General features: G+C 45.0%; 1 protein-coding gene across 1 annotated transcript in view; it reads left to right on the top strand.

The window, feature by feature from the left end:
- The first annotated feature begins 388 nt into the window (after positions 1 to 388).
- UBE2Q2 (ubiquitin conjugating enzyme E2 Q2) overlaps positions 389 to 19,562 on the top strand; it is a 38,493-nt gene continuing 19,319 nt past the window's right edge. Inside the window, exons 1-2 of the mRNA XM_088519834.1 lie at positions 389 to 613; positions 15,334 to 15,438. Coding sequence (XP_088375960.1) covers positions 428 to 613; positions 15,334 to 15,438 — 291 coding nt within the window. The 5' untranslated portion in view covers positions 389 to 427. The remainder of the gene's footprint in view (positions 614 to 15,333; positions 15,439 to 19,562) is intronic.

Raw genomic sequence — 19,562 nt, forward strand, 5'->3', positions numbered from 1 at the left:
CCTGGCCCGGCGGGGAGCGCCGTATGCCGGAGCCGCGTGGCGCCCACGGACACGGACACGCGCGGGGGCGGCGCCCGGGCGCGGAGGGGGCGGCCGGGCCGGGCCGGGCCGGGTCGGGCCAGGCCGGGCCGGGGCCGGGGCGGGGCGGCGGGCGGGCGGTGCCGGCCCGGCCCGGCCCAGCCGGCGGCGCGGCCGAGGCGAGGCGAGGCGGGCGCGGGGGAGCGGGCGCCGCCGTCGCCCTTTGAAAAGCAGCGAGCGGGCGCCGGGCGCCGCTACAAAGGAGCTGCCGCCCGCGCGGCCCCGCTCGCCCCTTCTCCTCGCTCCCCTCCCGCCATCTTCCGCCGCCGCCGAGGCGCCCCGGGGCCGGCCGGGCGGCGGCGGGGCGGGCGCGGCGCAGGCCCGGGCCGGAGCCGGAGATGAGGCCAGGATGTCGGTGTCAGGGCTCAAGGCCGAGCTGAAGTTCCTCGAGTCCATCTTCGACAAGGACCACGAGCGCTTCCGCATCGTCTCCTGGAAGCTGGACGAGCTGCACTGCCAGTTCGTGCTGCTGCCGCCGCCGCCGGGCGCCGGCCCGCACCCGCCGCCGCCGCTCACCATCCACTGCAACATCACGGTGCGGGGCCGGGGCGCCGCCATTGTCCGCGGGGTGACTCAGCAGCGGCCGCGGGGCGCGGGAGGCGCCGCCGCCCTTTGTTCGGCGGCGGGGGGGGTGGACCGGGGCCCGGCGGAGGCGCCCCCGCCGCGGCGGCCCCCGCAATGGGGAGTGCGCCACAGGCGCCGCGGCCTGGAGCGGCCGCCAGCGCCGGGCCTGCCCCGCCGCGGCTCCCGCGCGCCGGCTGTCCTGAAGAGCCCTTTTTTAGCAGGAAAAAAAAAAAAAAAAAACCCGCTCCGAGCCGCAGCGAGCCGCGCGCCACGGCCACGCGGAGCCCCCGGGCGTTGCGAAGTTGCTGCCTGGGGCCTTCGCCCGGGGCTCGCGTGCGGCGCTGCCCGCCGCTCATGTCCGCCCGCCGCGGGCTCGGGCAGCCGCCCGGGCTTGCGCTGCGGGCCTTAAAGAAACGGAGTTTCCCGTCGTGCGGAAGTGTCGGGCTGGGGGCTGGGAGAGCGGGGGCGCCTGCACGCAGGCCGGGCCGCTGCCCGGGCGGCAGCGCCCTTTCCCGAAGGGAGCTCCCGCAGGAGACGCGGGCGGAGGTCTCGGCGTCACGGTTCGCGGGTGCCAGAAGTCGGTTTTGTCATCGTATGGCAGGCCCTTGTGCTCCCCGGCACTTGCACGTACTTGTATGGTGCTCTTCGTGGTTAAATAAGTAATATGCGTCTTCAGACATGTCCCGTCAGATGGTGGTTCTGTGACTTCCTTTAAGTTGTGTTATATCAGCACAGGGTAGTGTGGCAGTGCCTGAGGAGGCTGTTTGTTGCTTTCCTCACACCATGGTCTCTTATATAAATCTCTTAAACAAAAACAAAAGCCCTGAGCCTTGCCCTCAGTTGCTGGTTGAATTTGGTGGGTTATTTCTTTGTCAAACGACAGAGTTGCTTATAGGAAGGCCTGAAGTTCTCAGCGCCTTGGATTGGCACTTTGGTTTAAGTCTGCGTTATAGGTTGCTTTTGTCATAACTTTTTTTCATAGCAGTTTTTCTTAACTTGCACTGAAATATGTCTGCTTTTTTGTAGGCCTTTAGTTGAGGTATTTCTGAGCAAGCAATGAAGAGCAGAGTAGCACGGGCCCTTCTTTGCATTTGAGTGTTATTGAGGAAACCTTCTGCAGTTGCTGTTGCAGGCCCTTTCACTACAGGTCAGGAGGTCCCGTGTGTCCCCCACTACAACAGTGGCATGTTGCTTCGAAAAAGACAGTGGAGAAAAGCTGTTTCAAACCTTCTGTCTTCTGCTTTGAAGCTGAGTCCAAGCTTCCTGGAACTTCTGTCTCGCGGTTGTCTGAGCAGCTTGATGCTTTCCAGTGTTGATTAATTTTTGGCTCTCAGGTAGGTGGCTCATTTCCTCATCTGTTAAAAATAAATGAGAGGGCAGCTTGAGATGCAGTGGATGACTTTCTTGGAAACAAGTGGGAAGCTGATGACAGCCCAGAAGAGAAAGCTCTCCTCTGGACTGCTGTCCTGGGTTTTGACACAAGTGCTAGAGCTTGAGATGACAAGTGACACTCTTCCTCCCTGAATTGGGTCTCTTGGCTCTGACTCCTAATTGCCTCCAGTTTCTTTCTGTAGGTCCTGTAAGCTAGGAAGGAGTAAGTCTTGTTTACTGTGCTGCAATGGACCTGCGGATCTCCTGGAGAGTGGAATCCGTGGGAGCTAGAACTGCACACCATGGTGCTAGCATGCAGAAGCTGGTAAGGTTGTAAAGTTGTCGGTATATGTTTTCTCTGGAGAAACTCGCCCTCTGCATCAGAAGCTGCTATCTTAGTGTTCTGGATTTGCAGTGCAAATATGTAACTTTAGCTGTTTGCTGCTTCTAATCAGTTTAACTCCTAGAGTTCTGGTAAAGCCCTCAAGGATAGTTTCCTTACTGAACAAGGGATTGGTTGTTCTTCAGGACACCCGAGGATTCTGCTAAGGGGAGAGTAGGCACAAGTGTGAGATGTTCACTTTCCTTCTTTTTGGTCTTATTTGGATACCTTGATATTTAAAGTGAAATCTGCCTAGTTGTGTGTGCAGATGTTGGAGTTTTTGGATGGGGAGAACTTGGTAGGAAGGAAGCCCTCAGTAGCCTCTGCTCTTAGTCTGGAAAGAGCTGGTCTCTACGTTGTTCTCATCTTCACAAGGTATCTTTTTATTTTCTCCAGCCTAGAGAGAGAAGGCAAAGGAAAAAGGAAACATTCTGCTGGAGAGGTGAGGTAGCTTAGGAGCTGCGTGGGTTTCCACAGGTTGCTTAGACTAAATTCCAGGGTTTAATTAGAAGTCTGCCCTGGAATTTCTCCCTGCAATGTAAGTTTGTAATACTGTTGAAGTTGAGCATTTGCAGCCTAGGACCAGTGTAGTCTGGGTGTGATACTTACAGATGCTTAGTGTTAAAGTAAGATGTGCTTTACTCTGCAGCTGATTCCTGTTTCATGAAGTGACAGACAAATATTGTCTGGGTCTGTCCTTTAATTTTGCTGGGAGTGACCCATATTGGACCTTAAATGGTTAATCTGTTTATTTGAAAAGCACTGTAGGGTGGAGCCATCCCTGTCAGAAACATTGCTTCTCCTTCCTGAGAACAGTCTAATTATTGAACTTGTTCAGGCTCTGTACCTTCACATTCCCATTGTGTTATGCCAACAGCAATGTCTCCATTCTGCACTTTTATTTCCGTTTTTCTCAGATTCCTTTTTCAGTTAACAACTGTATTCCAATTAATCAGGTTGAATAAACCAGTGTCCATTACAAAGCACGTGCACTTACCGTGGTCCTCTTCTGCTTAATTTTTTTTTTTAAGAAAAATATTGAAGCCGTGGGCTTACTTCAGACTAGCATGTTGCAGATCATAACTTTAAGTATCCTTCAGTGAAATTTGTAGCTTTTGTTTGCTACGTTACTGGACATGTGTGACAGTATTGCAAAGTCTGTGTTACAATTGTTTAATCCTTTACCTTTACTGCAAGAGGAAGGTCTAGCTGAAAAGCTAGGTAGAAGTATGTTTTTCTGCCCTGTAAAGCATGTGTAGTTTGTTTTTTATATAAAATCTCTGCAGAGAGAAGCTGGGTACTAATATCCCAGCACCCATACACAGCTTCAGTACAAGGTCTGTGTCCTTAAGTAGTGCTCACAAGCAGAGCAGGGTTTATGCCAGGTATCTGTGGGAGCTGGTTTTGTCCCAAATAGATACTGGACTCTGAGGTGAGGTGATGCCCTTCATACATTAACAAATCAGTCCATGTGATGTGGACTCCAGGATACTCCTGCCGCTCTTCTGGGAACGTGTGTCTTAGGCTTTCAGTGAAGACGAGCCTGCTGCTAAATTGCAGTTGGAAGCTGCCATGAAAGGCTTAAAGGTTGCTGTCTATAGGTAAATTTTTAAATGGGAGATGACTTTATTTTCCCTTTTAAACCAGAGGATATGAAAAGGTATTGCCTGGAAAGCTTTGGATGAGTTGCATATGTACAGAAAATATTAGAGCATATGATGATTCTTCAGAGACATAAGATTTTAATATTAAACAGACTCCTAGCTCATGCTTAGACAGCTGATAACCTTTTAAAAAGGTTATTTGTACACAGAACTAACCACATAATGAATGAAGCTTCCAGTTCAAACCACATTTTTTTTTAGCTTATTAGACATTGCATGGATGCAAGTACTAAATCAAAAAACATATGCAGCTTTATCTCAATAATAGAATTAGATGTACTTTGTTCAGGTCCCTTAAAGATATCTAAGTAACTATTATCAATCATAATATCACTTCCATATCAGGTCCCTTAAAGATATCTAAGTAACTATTATCAATCATAATATCACTTCCATAATGGAAATTGAAGCTTGGTCTCCTCCTTTCATCTGGTAAGACAAAACTAAGCAAATAAAATGCAGAGTTCTGAGGATTTTAGATTATATTTCTGTGCTAAGACTGTAATTGTGAAAGGAGTATTGCAGAAAGGTAGGGGCTGAATCTTGCATTCCTGGAAGATGTAGCATCTCTTGACATGACAGGTTAGTTGTGCTGCAAGTGTAAAAAGCTGTAGCCAGTGCTTATGGACTCTGCAGGTCAGCTGCTGTCTTCCTTCTAATGTATAAAGTGCTCTTGAAATACCTTACAAGGCCGCAATGAAGGGCTTCAAACACGTTTCCACCGAAGCCGGTATTTGCGTGTACAGGAAAAAGCACTAAGCCAAGTGGCTGACTCGTGTGAATTATACCATAAGTATATCATAATTTCAGAATTCCTCAGTAGAGCTCTCCATGCTTTTTCTGTAATTAAAAGAAACTCATTCAATTAAGACATACTTTTTACTCAGTACACTTCCTTATTTTAACTGTTGAGGAAATCTTTGTAAAAAACTGTAGAGTAGCTGGTAATTTTTATGTGCTTCTTATTACCCTTCTTCTGAAGGATCTGGAGCTTGGTGTGGGGCTGCCTCCTTGCGTTGTTGTGAGCTTTGGCTGGTACGTGGTGATGCCCTTTCGTTTGCCTGCCAGAAGTAGTCTCTTTGCAGTGGGCTTGGAGCACTGGTGATTGGGATTACCAGGGATCTTTCTTGGGCTGAGAGAAGCAAGGATGCTGGTGGTAACTCTTGAAGTTGTTGCTTGGTTGGTTGGTTTGCAATGAGAAAAAGTAGAAAGTAGTATTAAAGTGTTCTGGAAAATAACATAGGGTTTCCACATTGTTGATAGCAATTAATCTGTCCATGTTGAAATGCTGCAAAATCGGGGATTCTGATTGGGATTGATCAGTGTGTTCCTAAAAGAGGGACATCTCCAGACTCATTCAGGGCACAGTGAAGCTGTGAGTCTGCTCTGCTACGGCTGGGGATACAGCTTATAGATGACAGACTGATATCCTCGGAAGGATTTAAAAATCACAGGTGATGGGAAGAGAGTTGGGTTGTCCCGCATGTCCCCTCATCCTGCTCGCAGGCCTGCAGGGCCTGTGTGCCTTGTCAGGTGGCCAGCATCGAGCCGTTGGATTAGGGACCTGGCTGGCATATAAAAATTCTTTCCTGGGTTATTGTTTACCTGGATCTCTTCCCGGCCTGGTTCACTGCGGGGCTGCACAAGCAGCTGCGCCGGCAGCGCGGCGGGGCAGGAAGGACTGAGCGCCGGGAAGGCGGCGGGAGGCAGCGCCGCTCACGGGGAGCCGCGCGCCGAGCTCTGCCCCGGCCCGCCTGCTGCCTGGGCTGCCCCTGCGGGGTTACCGGGCCCGTATCGGGCCAGCGGGTCCCCATGGGTGCCCAGGCTCTCATACTGACAATGGTCCAGTTCAACTGAAATGCAGGTTTGCTTCTAAAATTGAATTCCTCTCAAGACACAAAGACAGAAGCAGTCTTTGCGTAGTGCTTGGATTTGTAAAGGGTGCTTCTGAGTAGGAGCAAAGGGTTTTAGGAGCTATCAACAGAAATAACCACTCTGTGGTTAGCTTCAGCTTGGACTATGCTCAGTACTGCTCAGTTATTTACCTTCCTGTAGTACTTAAAGGTTATGACACCCTAAATTCCTCACTGAAATTGGACTTGTTTGTTTTACAGAACACAAATGTTAATCATTTGGGTGACATGATAGTTTACAATATAATAAGCGTTCCCCTATCTGTACTCAGTTGTAAGCACTGTAGGAGAAGTGAAAATGACCTGTGACCAGTTAACATAAGCCATCTGGAGAATTAATTAAATGAGGAATAGTAAAGAGATACTACCTAGTGTTTTAGTGTTGCATCAGCCTGTCTGTATTTGCTGAATTTGAAGCTGATGAATTTGATAACTCGTTAAATCTTTGTTAGAAATAAATGGACCAGTTAGTCTATGATATTAAAGTCATGATCTTACTTGATTTTTATTATTATGTCTTTATCATAATTTATTTATGTATGTGTTAATTGTCATCTTAGCATTCAAAGTACTGCAGAGTGGTCACTATGTGGATTTGGAGGCTGTTTGGGCTATGTTCTGCTTTCCTCCAGATGTCCCACTCTTTTACCCCTTGTAGAAAGCCTTCAGTAAGGCAGCAGGTTTTCCAGTAGCTGCCTCGGTGCATGTTCAGAAGGGCAGGAACATGAGTCCTGCTGGAACTCACGTAGTGGCATTAGAAAAAAGAAAGTTGCCTGGCATTTCTGTGCAGTAGTGCTCAAGATACCAGAGGTTTCCTGAATTTCAAAGCAGGAAATAACTGTGTTAAGAGTGTGGCATTTAACCCAGTGCTAAACACTGGTTGAATTCTGTGGTACTAAATTTCACCTGGGGAGGGCAAAGTCCCCTTTGAAGGGCTGTGCTCTGAAGGGTGGCAGGACCTGCTTGCAGGGAAGAATGGGAATGTTCCCTTTGGAGATGGGACTGGAGGGCTGGAAAGCAGCTTGCTAGAGGAGAGGAAAACAAACAAGCAAAAACACCATGGAAAGCCCTTTCTTAGTTGGGAGAAGGGAAAGGCTGCTATGGCACTGATAGAATGGCGAGTAGACCATAACTTCAGCTAACTGAGCACCTTTCAAAATAAAACAAAATTAACCCCCTCCTCCCCAGATTCCTGAGGATCAAGTGAAGAGGAGTAAGAAAGCCTGTATCCTTGAGTAGGAACAAGCGGGACATCAAATGGTGGCCCCCATGGGTGCATCTGTGTCTAAGTGATAGACGCAAGAGCCAGTCTGCCAGGAAACTGCTGGTTTTCACCTTGGCAGGGCACTGGTGCAGGAAAAGAGTGAAGTTTGAGCTCTGTTAAAATTGCTTCTCATCAGTCAGTTTTAACTATGTTAAAAGACAACTTTGGCTGCAGCAGCTTTGAGATTGCTGTTTATGATCCCTTTTTGAATATACCTATTGGCATAGTTGCAGAAGTAGGTGATTAATAACTCCTGATGATTTATATCGAGTTGTTAGTTTATTTCAAGTCATCAGACTTTTCCTCCAGCCATCCAGGAGTTTGGATGCATACATGCTGTGCTGTTTGTAGAGAAAGAGCATTGCAGGATCTATTTCCAGAACACCCTGCTCAGTGCAAATCTCTCGCTGCCTTTCAGATAACCCCGTGCCGACCTGTGTGTGCATTGCACACAGGAGCACCCCGTGTGGCTGTGGGCTCTGAAGCAGCACTGCTGACAAACGTCAGGGTGAGGGTTACAGGCACACAGTGGGTGTTTCAGTGTGTGAGGAGCAAGATAAGTTGATCTGACTACTATGAGGTGCTGCATTAAAATCTGGGGTCTAGTCCCAGTTCTGCTACCTTCTTGATGGGCAATTCACTTGACTGTTCGTGATAGTGCTGCATTTAGTTCATAGTCAGTGTGCATCATTTGTAGCTTTTGTTTGTTGCTCTTTAATGGTATCGGCAAAAGAATGTTCCTTTAGCTCACTCAACTGGGTTGGCCTTCAGCAACAGTTTAAACCTAGGGAATACGCAGTGTTCTTGAGCAGCTGTCACTCACCAGGCTTGTAGTTAAATCATGTTTAGTGCGAACTTAAGAGTTGTTCTTGATCGATCACTATATCGATACTTGGTGTGGGGTCCTTGCAAAAGTGTTAGAGAGATTCACAGAGTTGATAGATGGCATGTTGTATGATATTCTCCCAATATCTAGGAGAATAAAGTGTTGCTTTTAGTGAAGATCTGTAACCATTTTCCTTAGGAAAGGTGCCTTTTTCTGCTTCTATACTTAATGATAAAGTTCCTATTTTAATTCTGAATGGTTATGGCACCCTGGACAACATGAAGCTTGCTGTGTTTGGTAAGGAGAGTGGAGGAGGCTATGGCAAGTAATAGAGCAGTCTGATAAGCCCAGTAATATGCAATTTCATGTAACAGAACCATGTTTTGTCTAGACTAGACTGTCATTGAGGAATGCCTCTGGCATGTGCCTAATTGAAGATACCATTTAATCAGATCTATGCCAGGAATCTTTTTTTTTTTTTTTTTTTTTTTTTTCTCTCCCTTCCACAAAGTGTTATATTTTTAACTGCATCCAAACAGGGTTCTATAACAATTTCAAAGAGAACTCTGAAGGGCTGCGTTGGACAAACCTGTACAGGTGAATTTGCCCATTACAAGCTCCTTGACTTTTGGGATAACTTTTGCACAAGGGAATTTTCCTCCAGGTATCGTCCGTGTTCATACTTTGCTATGTTGTGGTCTCTGCCTCATAAGTACTGGCCACTGAATCAGTTGCCAACTGATTCAACCAGCAGTTGCCACTGAATCTGTGTGTTACAGACTGCGTTTCACAGTCGAATCTTTCAGTTCCCTTAAGAACATGCTGTTGTCCACGTGCACTTGCCCAGAAAGTGGCTGTATAAGGCGCGAAGTGACTGATTGTTGCACATCATCCTGTAAGACCCTGAAGTGGTGAAAGGGGAGTGAGGGGAACTGCTGTGCCCTGCCCAAGGGGATGTGCGTTGTGAAGGCAGAAGTAATGCCCACTGCTCTTCTGGGCGCTCTCTTGTGTGCCAGCCTTCTGCAATGAGTAGAACTTGTTTGTGCCGAGACCTGATATTTATTTCCACTTGGAGCAATTTGGTTTGTAGCCTGAGCTCCAGAGGAACCTGTGGAATGGGGTGTGCTGTGGCCTGTCTGTCCCGGGAGGCACCACTAGTACCACTATCCTTACCAGCAAACAAGTCTAAACTGGGGATTCTCTTGTTGCACGTGCACAGTTCCTGAGAGAGGACAGCAATGACCATGTAAAGACCATGGAAGCTGTGGTGCTTCAACATGCTGCTGAGGGCCTCGCTACTGCAACGGTGAAAATGTTGGCCCTGGCTAGAGCTGCCTTAGAGGGTTCCCTTTCTAAGCACCTCCTGTAGCCATCCAGCGTGGTTTTGCTCTTGCTGTCCCTAGGGTCCCATGGAAGCAGCCAGCTTCACCTTGCAGTATAGGTTGCTACAGTCAAGATAACCATTAAACTTGGGGGTGCGTTTGCATAAAAAGGCAATATTTTAGTCAACTGCACTTGGTGCCTTGGAAAATGCATGGGTCGCTGCAGATTTTCCTGCTGCACTGAGTATAGCAGGCTTTGACTTCTAGCACTGTGTAAGAAAAGTAAAGCTAATACAGATCTGCTTCCTCTCATAGAGTAATAGTTAATGATATCTGCCTAGACATCTCAGTGACTAAAACATGTCCTGCTGTTTATACATTGAGCATGCAGTGTTACATTATTAAGAAAATCTTTTAAAATCCTGATATATTTGTAAGTGTTAATTCTGGTGTGTTTTTTTCTTCTCCCTTCTAAGGGTAGTTGATACAGGTGGAAGTTGTATAAATGCTGAATGTTTAACAACTTCAAATAATACCTACTATGTTTTGACTAATTAAGTAGTTACTCTTTAATACTTTTTTGGTTGCTAGCAGAAAATGTGCATATAATCAGCCAGTGGGACTTGTTCTATTTGTTTATGTGTTTGTTTTTAAGTCTTCTGCTTAATTCAAATGAACAACCTAGAAATTGTTTTTATTTTGGTAACATCAAGGTGTCTGCTGAAGGGCAGCCATCTATGATATGAAATTAATTTACTTGATGTGTTTATAGCCACAAATGTGCTCATTTCGAGAGATTATATTAGTTGTTTGAAACATCTTGTTACACTGAGATTTACTCACTTCGTTACCAAGGCTGAGTGAGCCAGAACAGACTCTCCTTACCTTTTTAGGAGCAATTCCAGTGTTTAGAGGGTTTATGGGTTTGGCATTGTGTTATTCAGAAGTAGTAGTGAGAGGGCAAAATCTCAAGAATGAGAAAGCTGTCAGACGTGCTGCCCTGCAAAGCAGTTCTGCCTAGCCATGGCTGTCTAGCTGGTGTGAAAAACAGGACGTGTTTTTGTCCGTGATGGAGATTTTGCAAAAGCTTGGAAACGGGAGAGATGCGATTGGCTGAACTTTGGTTAACCAAACGAAATTAAAAGAAAAAGAAAATACTTTCTTGTTCTAAGATTATCTGAAAAATGATTAGAAGAACAGGCAATATGCAACTGCAGCTTAAAATCATATAATGTGTCATACTGTGTCTGTCTTAAATGCACTTGGTACAGTTTGTTTTAATGAAAAAAGCAAAAAAGTATATATATTTAATTTAGCAACTTCACACTTTATACATAATGCTGTAGTCATTTAGAAAAAGCTTGTTTCCTTTTTCTAACATCAGAGTCACATGGCCATGAATTTATAAAAACAGGGTAAAGATTATGCAACACTGCAAGTAAAGCAGCCTTCTTGGTGAGGATGAGGAAGCTTAGATAGGATGTACTTAGACAGATGACAATTCTCTGCCCAGGAAAAGCTTTCTTAAACCTCTACATGCCTGGCTGCTTCTGTCAATCTTTTTCTAAGCGAGAATATTAGCGAACTGTAAGCAGACTGTCTTGGAGAGGATGCGTCACGGTGTCTGAACAGCGAAGCTGTAGCTTCTTTTAATATGCTGTGGCTTTCCTAAGCAACTCGATAGGTTTTGGAATTGTTCCAAAGACGTGAACATAGGGTTTATTCTGTGTATTGTGCATGTTTATTAGTAGCCTGACCTCTCTTCCTGTGTTGTGTGACGGACGCCGGGGCGGTTGTGGTGACAAAAGCTCTGCTCCGCGTCAGGCTTGGCGCTCGCGGGTGGCGGCGGCAGCTCCGGTCCCGCCTGCCCGGGCCGCGGTGTCGCCGCAGGCCGGCGCGCGCAGCAGCCGCGCACGCTGCCCCGCGCACGCAGAGCCGGAAAACGTCCCCGCACCTCCATGGAAGGGCCCCGCCGGTTAATATGAGCCATAGATACCTGTGCAGATAAGATATACACCATCCCTCCAGGTCAGCTGTGGAGAAAAACGTTTAAAATGTATTGAGGCCCCTGAGAAATAATAATAGTTAGTATTTCTAGCAGCAGTTAGTTAACATAGCAAGAGAGTTGTTATCGTGCGATTCCTCTCACCTAATGTTTCCTTGTGCTCGAAGAGCTTGTGTGTTATGTGATAGAGCAGCTCAGTCCCCTGGCTGCACCTATGGGTTGTAGGTATAGAAGAGAAGGCGGGCATAATTCCCTCAATGGAACCGAGGTTTGTAAGTGTGGTTGTTTGACCTCTCAAGCCACAAGCTTTTTTTTTCCTCCCCCATTTATACACTATGGTGGTACAATTTCAGGAGCTTGTTTCATCTCCGGATTAGAGTGTTTGAATTTCTTTTGTGAATTCTGTGTTTCAAAACAGAGTGACTCATATCTGGCTGCAACTCGGCTGTTCCAAAAATATGGTTTACTTACTAATCGAGGGAAACTTCAAGTGCTAGTTACCTTTTTAAAATATAACAAACATGTTCTCTGGTACGTCTGTTTAAGAATTAAAAAGCATCAAAACAAATTTGAGGTTAGACTGTTTTGCATGTTATTAATACTAAGCATCTGTTGCTTAAAAAGTCAAATATGCAATTAAATTTCCATAATCCCTCAGTCTAAAAAATAACAATCTTTTTCTGATGAAGCTGATTTTAATACACTCACATAGTATTTAAGAAAAGCCTTCTGATAAATGCATGATTCCCACTTAAATTGCGAATTAAAACATGGAATTTAATTTTATATGGGGAAGGGGGGGAAAACAGTTTGCTCATGCCAAACACGGCAGCAGCATCACATCGTACTGTGCTTTCTCGCACATGGCAGGGCTTGCTTTGGTTGCAGAAAACCAAATGAGTTGGAATGAGAGCAGAGAATGAGCAGAGCACTGTCAGTGCAGAGGGCATCAGCACATTCAGGCAGCTGCTGTCATGTGTTTCAACACAGAGGGATTGCTCGGTCATCAAACCTGTGCTGCTGGTCATGCCCCCGTGTGACAAAGGATTTGCTGCCAGCGTCTGCGGGAGGGGGCTGCACGGGCTAGCTCCTGCTTGCAAACCACAGGTGTCCTGGGCTATGGGTGTTCGCAGGCTCATTGTGGTGGAGAAATGAGAAAAGAAAGAGCATCGTCAGGAAACAAGAATGTAACTAGTAAAACGTGGAGCTCTGTAAGCAGCCTCCTAGATTCCTGCTGCAGTGCAGGAGAGTGGAGCGGCCGGTTATAAATCATTGAAATTAACAGACCTAACTAATAAATGTTCAACTCTTGCAGAAGCCAGAAAATATTTACTATGGGAATGTGCACGCACACAAATGTTGAATATTTCGCAAGAATATTCTTTTATCTGATGAGACTGAGAAATCTAGAAACAGATGGTTCAACAACTCTTTGGATTTTGTGTGTTCTTGTCTCTTTGGGTGGCAGTGCGGGTGTAATCTAAAGCCGTGACTGTAGTGTCTTCCCTGTGCCCCTTCTCCTGACCTAATGAGTGGGCCAGAGACAAAGAGGCCTCCAGGAGAGCTGGTTGAAACAAGCCTTAATGCAGTAGGGCCATGGTTAGCGCGTCTACTCCTCACGCACCCCACTGGTCCCATGGGCACTATGAAAATCTTGGGGTAGGAGTATTAAGCTGTTGCAGAAGACTGGGCAAGTAGGTTGCACACTAATAAAAAATCAGTAAGATGTTATCAGTCTAAAACCTGAAATACCTTTAATGAGGTATAGCACCTCATTAAAGCAACCGTAGGATTTGGGGGAAATGGGCAGCTGGCCATGCAGCTGTGTTTCTCTGGTAGTGAGAACTGGTTATTCTTCCAGCAGTGCCTGAACTGAAGCCGAGGAGAAAATACGCTTTTCAGAGAGCCTATAATTAGTGCAGGAAAAGTGCTCAAACCCATTGACCTGCCTGTTTATTTTCCTTAATCTTGAAAGCTTTGTGGGATGAACACTATGCTTTCTTGACAAGCTTTTGAGATATTAGGCCATAGTTAATCAAGAATCCCAAAGGTGTTACATGTGGTATGCACTGGAAAACTGAAAAAGATCTTTCTTTTCCTAAAGGTTCTAGGAATACCATGTCATTTTCTGGGATGTTTTTAGGATGTCTTTTCTTTATTATTATTTTAAAGACCTATAAACCGCCTCTCCTGGGGAGATTGAGCTTGTTCAAGTTTTCAGAGAGGTTCAAGTTTGCAGGTGAGAACCTGAAACCCGCGGGGCTCGAGCCGCTGTGGTGCGGGTCGCTGGGAGCTGTGCCGCGCTGGGCTGCGTTGCCACAGCCGGGGCCCTCGGCCTGGTCCCGCGGCCGCTCCGCTCCGCGCCTGCCCTGCGGCCCGTGGGGAAGGGAGCCCCGAGGAAGCCTCGTGCCTGCACAAGTGACTTCCCACACGCTTGGTTCCTCTCCAGAGTTCAGCCTGGTCGTGTTGTGCATCCTGCCAAGCACAGCGTCTTGGAAATGATTGAAGCTGGTTGAGGTTAGGCATATCTGGGGTTTTCTTCTCTGTTGATTTAAGGCTTGCATTCTCACAGCTTGCTCTAAGAGTGTGTTTGCTCGGGAAGCACTAGAGACTGGGCAGTGACAGGGATTAATGGGTATCACGTCTGTGTTCTGCGAAACCACCTGTGGCAGCCTTGGGGCTATAAGGCAAAAAATAACGTGGCCATCAAGAAGTGATATAAATATTTGAGCGTGGTACTGAGCACATTTTGGAGCCTCCTATTAGAATAGCAGTGGGGACCTTGATTCTTTGAAGAATGAAGTACTAACTGTTGATAATGTTGCTCTTGGAACGAGAACAGCTTTTGGGATTTTCCTGTTAAACTGCAGTGACTGAGATCAACTCCCTGACAGCGTTTTATTAGATAGGAAGATAGTATCTGAGTGATAAAAACTGAAGTTCAGCAATCTGCCCTCAGCTGTGAATTTCACTGAATGGGTGAGAAGACATTTTCTAGCCTTTATTCAAAAAAAAAAAAAAAAAAAAAGTGGGGGGAAAGCAAAGAATTTCCGTTCATCTGTTAGCATGAGGGCCTTGCTAACAACTTAGATCTATCTTGTGGCAGTCTAGAGACCTAAACATTGCATACTGTGGCTTGTATGAGAGGTAGGTATGTGAAGCCACCTCACGTCCCTGTGCCTAGGCTGTGTTTTGGCCTCTGCCTGACAGCGATTGGAATCGGGCGGTGTGGCTGAAGGGGCAGCGTGGAGGTTTCCCTGAGGGCTGCTGTGAGGGGCGTTGCTTGAGAAATCTGTCTGTGATGGAGGGCCATCCATGAGCCTCGAGACAGCAAAGATACAAAATGGCAGCTGGCTGGTCTCTCCTTTTGGCCAGTAAGTTCTCCTCCAAGGCAGGGCACTTGGTCTGTGCTGCTCACGTCCGGAGATCCCTGTTGCACAGTTAGAAGAACCTTGCCTGAAGGGGTGATTTAAAGATACGCGGTTTTGTCTTGTGGATTTTGCTGTTTGGAAGAATCTATATTTTGTGAAGAAAAGACGGGGAAAAAAAGAGAGGGGGCGGGGTTATGGCTTTTCATTGGCACATGCTGTGTCTTACTCCATTTTGACAATTACTATCTGTGCTACACTTCTACATTTTATTCTTCCTGCTCACTCCTCCAGTCTCTTAAAACCTTTCAGCATCACTTCTTGGGTATGTCTGTTGGCTAGTCAAGATGAAAATAGGGTGTCAAGTACAAGAGCCAGTTGGCTGGATTTCTTTCAATTTCTCCTGTTAGTTGCCTAAAAATACTTTGTTAAAAGCTTTCATATTACCTGGTCTTAGAGAGAGATAAAAGATAATGTTGATATTTTTGGCAAAACTTTTTTTTTTTTTTTCTGTGATTGAACCCTCAAAGCTTTGTGGGTTTTCTGTTTATTTGGTGCTTTTTTGTTTGTTTTTAGGAGTCTTACCCCTCTTCATCACCAATATGGTTTGTAGAATCAGATGACCCCAACCTGACTTCAGTCTTGGAGCGTTTAGAAGATATTAAGAAGAGCAATACTCTGGTGAGAAATTCTGGGGGGGTTGTTTGGGATGATATTTTTTGTTTGTTTGTTCTTTTGTTTTAGCGCTCTCAGATGAACAATTAAGTGTGTTCAGATTTGGTATTATTTCTGGGGCTTTGTGAACCTAAGTTTCTCTTTTGAAAATTCTATGGATCAAAACTAATCCAAGAGATTTTGGTCAAGGAGAAGAATATGACCTTGTTCTGATGGACATTAAGTTTCAGCCCCAAGAGTACAGTTGTTTAATGCTTTTTGAAAAGAGCTGAACAGTAATATGTATGAGAACAGATAACTAAATGAAATAGCAGTTCTGGAATGCAGCTAAGTATTTGGTGTTTCTTTGCAGAGACTAACTGCTGAGGTAAGAGCTCAGTGTTTTTTGAGAATGTATATTCTCCAAAATCTGACTGTAATGGTAGCTAACCCAAAACAAGAATTCAGGATTTCAGGAAATGACTTGACCTGATAGCATCTGGTTCATCTGGATGTTCCTGAAATAGCTGTAAGTTGAAATAGTTCCTAAAACAGTTGCTCTTGTGATTTTGGGGGTGGCTCTTTGAGGAAAATGTTTGCACAGGTTCTAACAGTAGTTTAGTATTCCAGAAAAGTGCCAGGCTTTATTTCTTACTTGAAAATCTTTTTGATGTGATGATAGGAATTGTGTAAAAATGTCTTCACTTTCCATTCTGTGCAGAAAAGTAAGAGAGTGTCCTTGAATATTGCTTAGAGGAAGATTTCAGTACAAATGTACTTAATAGACTGTAATACTGTTCTTCTAGAAAGGACATTCACAGTGATTCCCTCTGAATTCAGCTTTATGGTCCCTAAAAACTGTTAAGGGTACAAGAATGTGGGTACGTGGGATGTGTACACAATAAACATCAGTGTGCAGGATGCATGGGTTCTGTGCTGGCCTTTGTATTTGCTTGTTTTTAGAAAAAGGAGGATGTTCTCTTTGATGAAATCACTTGCTGGTTATGTTTAATGGGATGTTATTCAAACATACTGAACCTTAAATAAGTGTGCATAAAATTAAATCTGTGAATAATATCTAGAAGACATTTGACTTTTAGGAGGAATTATGAGAAAACTAACAAGCAACTGGGAAACTTTCATATGCCTTGCCATAACTAAGCACAAATGAGCATTAATGATTTAACGTTTTCTGTTGGGTATGGTTATGGGAGCCACGTGCTTTAGTTTTGTATTCTTGCAGCCTGAACTTTCAAATATATTAAGAAGAATCTGAAGTTTGTGTCTCAATCTTCTTGAGACTTCTGCAGAGAAAAGACATAGGAGAATGCAATGGCTGAATGTGTGGCCAACTAAACTTTCTTCCAATTTTTTTTTCTCTCAGCATGAACAGTGTGTGGCTAGAAGCTTCTGTCCCCTCTGTCACTTTAGATGAACTAATTTGCTGTGTGGGATTAACAAGTTCTGTGGAACAAGGTGTTTCCCTGTGTTTAGCTACTTGCAGGTTTGCTTGAGTTAAGATAGAAAGCCTTTCTGCAGACGTGCACGAGTCTCGCTATGCTGATTTGCCTGCTCGCAGGGAGTGCTTATGCATCTTGTAAGAAAATAGCTTCTGGGATCAAGATAGTACTTGCCCATGTAAAGGCTGCTGGGTTGATGTAAGAGACACCTGAGCGTGGCCCACTGGTCTCTGAGGAAACCACCCGCAACATGTTAGGCCAAGATGGAGACACAGGGAGCGGCTGAAGAGACAGACAGTTGCACTGTGAAATCTGATGACTTTGTTTTGCTCACAGGGCCTGGGTTTGTGTCTTGTTTTTATTTTCCCTCTCCCCTGTGAGTTGTTGGAGCAACTTATAACTTAGTGTGGTTAAGGAGTAAACGGATGAGACTGAAATGTTTTGCAGCAATTCCTGATAGATCACTAGCTGTTAAATGCCACCTTAGTTCAGCTTAGATTTTTAGAAAGTTTCAAGACTGCTTTTCATTTAACTTATTTCATTTAAGCAGTCACTTCCCATGCTGCTCTGAAGTTATATTATAAAGTTACTATTGGAACAGCAGGGTTATGACTGCACTCATGCATTTGGCTATAGACCTCACTACCTCATTTGGCCCGAGTTAAAGTTCTTTGGTATTTCTCTGTCCTTTTTGCTTGTGTTGCAGCTTCTAACAAGTAGTTTGGGAAGCCAAAGAGCGGGCTGCTTAGGCATGAATGTTTGACAGGGCTACATAAAAGGAAGCCTTGTCACTTAACAAGGTGAAGGGAGAACTGTTTTACATCAGCTAAAATCCTACACCCTTCCTGGAAAATCTTCGGTTGATTTGAAGTTCTGTAGTGTATGCCTTGCATTAGCAGGGTGCTTTCTACTACAAAAGCTACCAAAACACTGCAAATGTTGAAAAGGTCATTGAATGTTGTCAGTATAGCTAGCACTCATTTCTGGTAATTTAACTGACTGTTCATATTGAGCAAGATATAAACAGTAGATGCAGGAACAAGGACGACTCATCTGTGGTGCCTCTAAATTCATTTATGAAGCCTGAAAATTGGCACGGCTTTAATCTTGCTAGATAGTTGATACTGACAGCTGCCTTCTAGTGGTTGTATCATGTAAAAGATGTATCTTACTCTTGCTCTGTGTTGTCCTGTTTAAAATAATAAAAGTTATAGTTGCAGGTCCAAAATCTCAAAGCTTACATCATGACCCTAAACTCGTTAGTTAATATAACTGTGTGATTAGAGGTTGTACTTTTTAAATTCAGAATAGTTGGTGATTTTTGTAATTGAAGACAATAGTGAAGGGGACCTAAAATTGGATGACATCTAATTTGGAAGTTTAGTTCTCATGCTTCCAAAATCTTTTGAGGGTTTAAATCTGCATCACAGAGTTCAGAAGTGCAGGATTCTTGATGCAGCTCTGTCCACAGCTTGGATAACCTGCTGTCACTGAGCACAGGGCTTCTGGGTTAACAACTTCTCTATAGTGGCATTTCAGTGAAGAATGTTGCAAACTACAAAACAGCAGCAACTAGTTATATACCCAGGACCCTAGAGACAAAATACCGGAAAAAGCTTTGCTTTACTCTGAAACTGCACAGGGCTCTGAATGTGCTTGGAACTAATTACTGTCACGGAACAACTGATAACTGGGTGGCCGTACTGCAAATAACACTCATTCCTTCCCTCTGGTTCCTCTTATCTCCTTTTTCAGCTTCAGTGATAGGCTGTGATTTGCTGAATCATATATGTTGATACACACAGGAATGCATGTGTAATTGTATTATACTTTAAGACCATGTTTCTTAGTAATCTGAGGACAAGCTGCTTCATAAGGAGCACAGCAATAATATTAAAGGTATTCAAAAACTGTTAATGCTTTCCTTTTGTTTTATAAAGGACACTCAGCACGTAAAAAGGCTGCCTAATGTAGGACAGGTTTCAGAACAAGTGTTTGCTGATTTGTAAGACACTAAGACAGAAACCAAAAAAAGCCAAGAGATGCTTTGATGTTCTAAAATGGCATTTTGGTATCTGTAAGAACAACCACCTCCTCAGAACAACTGAGGAGAATTAATAATTATTAAAAATAACAACAAAACAATGCAATTATATTATTTTAATTGTATTTGGTTGCTTGAGCATTCTTATTAATCACCCAGACTATTTCTAGTCTTGCCTAATACCCTGTGGATTGCACACAGTATTTCAGTGTAGCTTCTGCCCTAGACACTCTGTGATCCAGAGAAGCTGTTTATGTTCTGATAGGGCCCCTTTTGTGTGGTCTCCTTCCTGGTGGTTTTGGTGCTTGGGTGTTTAACCCCCATCAGCGAATGCACAACCTGTCCAGAAACCTGCGCGTTGCTGCGTTAGTTCTCAGCCAGGTTGTTTCTGCAACCCGGCTTGTGCGTGGCTCTGGGCTCGCCGATACCAGCACCAACGAAGAGAGTTAAACATTCTCTTCCTAGCTCTTGTGTTGGAGAGGTCTAATACTGTGTCCTTCTTCTTTTCCCCAGTTTTGAACCAGCTAAAGGTAGTGTTTTTCTCACTTAGCTTCCTCCTCGCCATAGCTCATCCAGCTTTACACAACCGTGTGGGAAAAGGAATGATGATTCCGGAAGCTTCCCCCTCCCTGGCTCTGCCCCTCTCT

This window comes from Tinamus guttatus, unplaced genomic scaffold, assembly GCF_059628265.1.
Source record: "Tinamus guttatus ecotype Peru unplaced genomic scaffold, ASM5962826v1 Tinamus_guttatus_pri_ptg000004l, whole genome shotgun sequence".
NCBI classification, from domain to species: Eukaryota; Metazoa; Chordata; class Aves; order Tinamiformes; family Tinamidae; genus Tinamus; species Tinamus guttatus.